The 8,156-nt window shown below is 31.5% G+C and overlaps 1 protein-coding gene across 1 annotated transcript; it reads right to left on the bottom strand.

The window, feature by feature from the left end:
- Nucleotides 1-3,299: 3,299 nt before the first annotated feature.
- On the bottom strand, nucleotides 3,300-7,523 carry LOC145590038 (uncharacterized protein At1g66480-like). The gene is made up of 2 exons (XM_081646808.1): nucleotides 6,633-7,523; nucleotides 3,300-3,478 (listed from the first exon to the last, which is right to left on the bottom strand). The coding sequence occupies exons 1-2, from the start codon at nucleotides 7,305-7,307 to the stop codon at nucleotides 3,419-3,421; spliced, it is 735 nt and encodes a 244-aa protein (XP_081502934.1). The 5' UTR covers nucleotides 7,308-7,523; the 3' UTR covers nucleotides 3,300-3,418.
- Between the last annotated feature and the right edge of the window lie 633 nt (nucleotides 7,524-8,156).

Raw genomic sequence — 8,156 nt, 5'->3', positions numbered from 1 at the left:
GTGAGATATCATTGAGAACTAAAGAAGAATACATAAAAGAAAAGGATGAAATTAATCTTAGGCTTATTAGCCTTAATATACATGAACATGGTTACTTATTGTGTTTAAACTATATTATGCTAATTTACTCTTGAGATTTTTGTATCAAATAAATTAGAGGCAAATGACAAAAAACTTACTTCCTCTGTCTATTTTAAGTGCTTCGGGTTGACTAGGCACGTATGGTCACACAACTTTGTTAGAGCTTGAGTATTTTTATTCCTCAGAATGGTGATAAGTTTGGTTTAAAATATAATTGAATTGGATTGAAACATAAAGGAACAAACCTTAAGCAAGCAAGGATTCAGTTTGTGACAAGAACCAGAAATGGTTGACGTTATTTGACATAGTGTTATGTTGACCATGGTGTAGGATTGATATGACATAAAGTTGACTATTTGTTCTCATTGTCTGAATTGAGTTGAGCTGAACTGAATTGAGTTGAGCTGAACTGAACTGAGCTGAATATTTTATAAGAGAAGGAAATTAGGAGTTGAACTGAACTGAACTGAAAATAAACGTATGAGAACGGACCCTAAGTTGTGAGTGAGACAAAATTGACCGTATATGATTTGATATCTATTATAAAACATATGGTATGCAAATCAAATTGAAATTAAGTAGTCAAATCGAGGTGTCTTCGACAAGCAGAAGATATGAAGGCCATTCTTCAAATATTGTAAGCCCCCATTTTGTTATTACTGGAACGAAAGTTGCATGGTGATGAATTTGAATTGAGCTTGAGTGGAACAAGACTACATTCGAATTGAATCTTTTGGAAGAGTATTGGAGAGTCCATTGGGATTGACAAGGATGTCAAAGACTCAAAGATTAAGAAAATAAAAAGTTTGAATTTGTGATTACAAGCAAGTGACAATGGCGTGGGATTAATGTGGTTGGCTCTCAATTTAGGTTAGCTGCCCACAAATTAGTTAAAGAGATAAAGAGAATATGAAAATTGACAATTAGTATAGTTATTATTGTTTGATTGTTTTATTGCTTGTAACTTGTTCTAAGGGAGATTGTGTCTATTTTCTTTGAAAATGAAACCCTTCAATTCTAAAAGAAAATTCGAAGAATCCTCTCTGAGATTTGCCTAGAACAAATAATGGAAGACCTCATAACACAATTTTATACGATTAATGGGGTCAAAACTCAAGATAAGGCTACATACATATCTTTTTTGAATCGACCATTTGAATTCCTTGAATTTGAATGAAATTGATTGTGCATGCCTTTTAGTGGTTTTATAAGAATCGTAATGTAATTAGGTTCAAGATTTTTAATAGAAGGACACTCAAGAGCCGAATTAAGCCCCCAAGTTGTACAAAATTGCTATTGACTTTTGAAATTTCAATTTTCTTATTACCTTTGTTTGAACTTTATTTTTTATCTTGATTTCACTTCGCAATTGATTTTAATTTTTTGACTTTCACTTGAAATTGAATTTTGTTTAAAGTTAGTCTTGATTTGAAACTTACAATTATATTAACCATCTTTCTATTTGCACGTCTTTCATGCAATGTATATTATTCCATCCTAATATTTAGCAGATGTGGTTGAAGAAATAAGGATTAATATATTAGAGAAGCCCAAAATGGCTAGCAAGTGGAAATGATTTTGCAGAAAGGTCAAAGGGCATTAATTGATGAACATGTCGAGAAAGGTGTATTTCATTGTTCTATCCAAAGTTTGAAAAAGTGCGTCTAAGGCACGCCTAGGCGCAAGGCGATCAGGGGTGAGCGCTTAATTAGGTCTGGGCGAGGCGTTTTGGGTTATGCGCACAAAAAGCGTCCGAGGCATACTTGAGGCGCACTTGAAGCGCACATGAGGCAAACATCAGCCAAATTTTTAAAAAATTCCCATATATAGCGCCTCACTTCAAAGAGGCGCCTTAGGCGAACCTAGGCGCAGCAAAACCCTTCTCGCTTCAGTGTGCCTTGAACTTTTTAGTACATTGGTTCTTTCTAATAAGCATTTTTTTTTTGTCAAAGTGACTATTTGTTTTTAGTCAAGTTTATTAGAATTAAATTGAGGTCAAACGGTGTTTACATTGTCATTACCGAATTATATTGATGCACAAATAATATAAGGACATAACTAAAAACTACTTGTATTATTGATTTAGAAATAACTTCGATTTTATTGAAATACAAATCTAAAATCAAGACTCAATATAATAATGTAAAAGGGAGGGGCTCTCTAATTAACTTGACCTAATTAATAAGATTAGAAGATGCTAATAATGTTTGATAAACCCATATTAGGGCTAGGTTCCTAATCAATTGGATCCCATGAGTTATGTTGAAATACTTTGTCCATGATCAAATCTTGCAATATGCTTTATTAGGTCCTATCAATATGCTTTATTAGATTTTTAAAACATTATTAGCTAGACTTGACTGACTAAAAATGTGACATGGACTAGTACTAGAATTAGACCTAATGAGTGTTTGTGACGTGGACTTGAAGTTGAGTGTGACGGAACTTGGACTTAGGTAAGTTTAGACATCTAAAAATTATAAAAAGTTGACACGAGGCATGGGTTGAAACGATTATGATTAAACGGTTGAGTAATGAATTGACACAGTTCGAGTTAAGCAAGTCACAAATTGTAAATGATTTGGGTATAGTGTGCCACGAGATGAAATGGTGTAGGTTACATGGTATTTTCTTGGATTAAAACAGTTTGATCCGCTATTGGTAAGAATGTAATCATTTCGGTTTGGAATATGTTCAAGTTGTAATGCATAATTTCTTTCAATATCAAGTGCAATATATTGAATAAAATCGGTTTGGTTTTGATTATTGATTCCCAATTGGTAGGTTCTAATCGATTTAGATCCTATTGGATCAGTAGTTTCATAATTTAGGTTAGAAATTGATTTTGCTAAATGAATGCAAGTGATGTGTCCTTTTGGGCCTATGTACAATATACCACTTTTTTTTTTTTTAAATTAAAAAAAAAAAGTGGTATATTGTACATGTACCACTTCCTCGAGTAATAAGAATGATTGCAATAAATAGAGTAAACCAATACAATATTGCATTACGAAATTTATCAATAGGCTTTTCTAGGGACATCCAACTTTCATAGTTAAAACCAGTATTTGTAAAATATCTCAGCAAAAAGAAATTATGTTCGTACAATATACAAGTGGGTGTACATAAACATCATTTTTATATGCTGGATACGAGGTAATAAACTAATTTTTTTTTTTTTTTTCTTTTTCTTAGCTTTTACTTTTTTTGATTGGAAAAAACAAAAATGGCATAGAAAAACTACATCTAATTCTGAGCTATATCATATGGTGAAATTTTAACTTTAGCTATATTTTTTTTTTTTCCTTGAACTGCTTCATTTATTCTCCATACTTTATCATGATGCAACGGCTAGTCTTATCTCGCCTTCACGAATGGGCATGAAGCCTACTCGTTTCTGTCACAAAATAGTGAAATATTAATCGTTAGCAAGTGATGGTAACAAAATGTTAGGTCTTGTATGAATATGCAGTGATCCAAATCTAATAAAACCTCATATAAAGTGTCGATTATAAATAAAAATCAAAGTAATTTGTATATGTAATACCCAAATTCAAAATATGTCAACTGAAACAAAGAAAGTATATATAATTCGCGTAGTAGCTATTGTTTAATCTAGAGAATTGTGGCTCAAGTTTTATTTATTTGTACAAGGGGTTGTTTGACAATTAGTAGTTAGCTGATGGTTGTTGGGTTGTTTGCTTAGTTTTTTTTTACTAGCTGGAAGAATTAGTTGTATGGATGGACTTTTTAAATTAGTTGGTTAAGCCGGTTGTTTATAAAAGTGTTTGGTAATTTAAAATTAATTGTGGTTGTTAGTTGTTTATTAGTGATAGAGTAGGCCAACAAGTTAAAAGCTAGTAGAAAAAGCTACTCCTATTAGATTTTGACTTTTGCCAAAATAGTCAGCTTAAAAGACAACAAAAAAAGCCAACTATAAAACATAATTTTTTGTTGTTTGACCAAACTAAAAAGCCAAAAGCTAAACAAAAAGTCAATCGCTAAACGCCCCTAAATCTAACAAAATCCTCATTAGAATTGTCATTTACTTATATGGGCCCCTAATATAATTAATTGTTTTAATAATTCAGAATTTGTCAAATGCCCTGAAATTAGTACTCCTACGGTACTGCCTAGTTTACACATTAGAAGCAAGTTGTTGGTCGACAAATAAATTCTATTTTGAATTTTCAAATATGGAGTTGTTTGCAACAATTAGAATTTAGCTCTATTATTTTTGGACCATCTCATGTTTTTCCGGAAGTTTGCATATAATACATACAACATTGGAGCCACTTTACTCTAATTGTACTTTTATATTGTTTAATTAGCACTGCTCAACTATTTTTTAATTAACTTTTCATTATTATAATAACATCTCCAAGTTTTAGGAAGAACTTTTATACGGAGTAATAATTAACGGCAAAGATTAAAAATATAATTTATGTATAAAAATAGTGTGAACTCATCCGGTCAGTCGGTCACCCCTATAACATTATGAAAGGTCACTGTAATCTCTATCTACGTAAGTGTAAGTTTGATTCATACTTATTTCGAGCATACTAAATTATATCATATGTACTTTTTTTTGACAAAAAAAAAAGTATGTACTTCGTATATGTTATACTTTGATTGATCCTTTCAGCTTGATTGAATATATAGGGACAAAAAATAAAGTGTATGCCGTATATTTCTAATTATATTTTTATATTATAAAACAATAATAAACATTGTATTAACATCCTGATTTTCATTTTAATCTTAATATAAAACCATTTGATTGATGGAGAGAGATACCAAATTTTGATTTATTACTATATAATATATCCATTGGCATACCCGCATACTTACATATATTAACTAGTTCATTGTTAAGTAAGTGTCAAAATATAGTATCAACACATATATAATGATACTCATATTAGCCATTTATCTTAATACTCTATTTGAGTTAGTTCAACTGTTATTGTACGAGATATGATAAATGTTAAATAATATGACAAGACATATATTAATTTTACGATCTACTCTATAATATTTTGTAAACGGTACCTCTTACAAGATATTGAAAAATTATTTCTTACTAATGAAAAATTGCTAGGACCATAATCAATGTTCAAGTCATTATGCTCATCTAAACTTAATTTGTTAGACCTTATTATATTTCTATGACTAAATCTGATTAACCATCTCATATACTTCATCCGTTCTTTTATTATTGCACCACTTGCCTTTTTAGCAAGTTTCACAAATATTGCACCATTTCCTCTTTAGGAAAAAAATTATTTGTGTTCACACTACAAATACCCAACATACCCTTGTTTTTTCACACTTACTTTTTAATTTATCAATATGTCACATGGGCAATTTTGTATTTTTACCAATCTCTCTCTTACTTTTTTCCACTATCAAAATATTTGTACCCAACCCCTATGGTGCAATAATAAAAAAACAGAGGAAGTATTAAACCTTCTTTTGAAGCAAGGTTTTTTTTTTTTGAAGCAAGGTTTGTTGTTGACAACGTAATTATGCACAAATTTAAACATTATATTTGTGATAAAAAATTAAAAAGTCAATGATTTTATGGAGAATTGAATAATCATAACAAATATGAAATGAATTCACTTATAATATGTTTGTTCATTAGATAGACTGGTGGAATCTTAGGTATAGTTTGGGTGCAAAACCGTTGTTAATAGTAGATTTCGTTTTTCTCCACTTGCAATTCTTTTTTTTTTTTTTTAAATAAATAATTTTAAAATACATAAAGAATATTGTAATGCACTTGCACACTTACGTATGAGTAGGGTAAGTGTGACATGCGGGTGACACCTGATAAGTATCCACATCTTCGGGAAATTATATTCGATCTTTTCTGCCTATTCTACTTCATTCGTTTTATTGATTCTAAACATTACGGAGTATTTACTTATTAACGTTAGAAATCGTTAAATTATGAATTGACAAACATGAAAATTGATATATTTTCTCTAGAATACGAAGGACATATTACATAGTTGGGATGGACTATTATTGTATAGTATGTAGTGTATTAGATAGATTAAGGAGTAATTCAAGGGATCATATAAACTAAAATCGAAGTAGAACAATTTTTTAGACATGACCCCAAAAAGCGGGGCAATTTTTAAGGAAAAGGATGAATAGGGTAGTCGTATAAGACAATTTATAATGCTTAATTAATTAAAATGAAAAAATATTAACATGTTTCGTCCTATAATGTTTTTTTGGTTTTCTTTTTAAGGTAGTAAAGTGTTCCAAAAATGATCTTTTTATTTCTAATTCCTTTCTAAAGTCATCCTTATTTCCTAAAATCCCTATCAAAATTTAATTACCAATTTGTCCTTATTTTCTGTAATTTTTAACATTCATAAATAATTATTGATCACAATACGCATGTGGAACTCTTTGATTCAAGGGAACAACTTTTATGAAAAAATTTATAACTGAATACAATCATTCATGTTTCTTTAACTCCCGTAAAGAATTTAAAACACAAAAAATAATATAGGACAAAGGGAGTATCATTTTACCTTGTAACCGTCTTGACTACTACGAGCCATCGGTTGGCCCAAATTACCATCAACAACATCTTTGCCCTTCCAATTGCTAGCCACACCATTTCCAACGTTATTTACGCTACTACTCTTTGTCTCATTTTGACCCGTTTTCCCCAAACACAAGGCCATAATCTTCTCAGCTACCGCGTCTTGGTCCGCGTTTTCGCTCATCAACCTCTCCACTTCCGCCTTGGGAAGCTTCATCCTCACCCTCAAACCCGAGTTTACACCTCCCTCACCACCCTCTTGTACCCCATCATGGGACCCGCTGTCAACCATAATTCTAGTAGCGGGTCCCATGATGGAGAGGTCCGATACAGACCGCCTCGAAAGCATCAAGCTTTCGAGGCGGTCTTTAGCGGACATATTGATCCCAGACCGGACCCTCCTAGGAACCCGGTGCTGGTGGTCATGTGGAAACTTAGGTAACTCTACTAAGAAGTAAAGCTTCTTAGGCTCGAGATTATGAAACGGATCAAGTGGCTTCGCCCGTATACCATAATGTTTAACCGCATCCGAATCCAACACCACATGACCAGGATAATCCTTAACCACCTCCTTAGCTTGTATCGGTGTCTTAAACTTCATTGTTTCACCATTTATTTTCATAATTTTCGCGGTTTTCTTACCTCCTAAAGAATTTCCCATATCGAAAAATCAACAAAATATTAGCAACAATATTAATTTTTTTGAAAAAAAAAGGTGGGAAAAGTGAGCTAAGTTGGAGAAGTGGGTGTTGGATTAGAAGTTTGTGAGAATAGCAATTGTAACTAAAATGTTAAGGCATGATTATAAGGGTGGGTGTTGGAAAAAGACCCGTGTTTAAGGAGCACGGTAGAAAGAGTCATAAGGTCAAATTATGGATACTAAAAAAAGTTTGACAATCTTGCCAATGTTAGGAAAAAAGTTGGACGAATTAATTAAACTAATGTTTGATTCTATCTACATTAAAGTTTTGTTATAGCACTATTTTTACAACCGTGTGAACGATAATATATTTAGTTTGACAATTTTTGAAACTTTTTTGGTTGAATAATTTCTCGTGCAAATGGTTTAAATTAAACTTTTCAAACACACTGTTTTTCAGATTGGGGTTAATGTAAAGACATATATGTCGGACGTACACGTAGGTTTCATGTTAGTGAACAACATCAATTACAGAGTAATTCTGGTGTTTGGGTCAAACCGGGTTTGGTGTGGTTTGGCTGGGTCGGGTCTAAAAATTTAAATTATTCTAAATTATAATTGTTTTCACATTTTTTTTTTTTTGTCTGTCCAAGTCGGATTGGTGAGTCAATTTTTGACATCTATCCCATATTATTATGTATCCTTTTTGTAAATAATTTCATGTAGAGTTTATTTTATTCACCTAATTTTAATATGGAAAATGTTATACATAGCTCTTAGGGCTACATATAAGCATTAAATTTACACTTGAAAATCGTAATAAGTTAAGAAATCATAAAAATATAAACACTAATTACACTGATTTAAGCG

This window comes from Chenopodium album, chromosome 1 (assembly GCF_948465745.1).
Source record: "Chenopodium album chromosome 1, dcCheAlbu1.1, whole genome shotgun sequence".
NCBI classification, from domain to species: domain Eukaryota; kingdom Viridiplantae; phylum Streptophyta; class Magnoliopsida; order Caryophyllales; family Amaranthaceae; genus Chenopodium; species Chenopodium album.
Note: the sequence above shows the minus strand (reverse complement) of the source record. Positions and strands in the feature narration are given on the sequence as shown.

What these genes read in the sequence shown, in the direction of transcription:
- LOC145590038 (XM_081646808.1), bottom strand. Translation starts at nt 7,307, where the DNA reads ATGGGAAATTCTTTAGGAGGTAAGAAAACCGCGAAAATTATGAAAATA. An exon ending in GTAGTCAAGACGGTTACAAG is followed by an intron (nt 3,479 to 6,632) that starts GTAAAATGATAC and finishes ATTTTGTGACAG; the next exon opens with AAACGAGTAGGCTTCATGCC.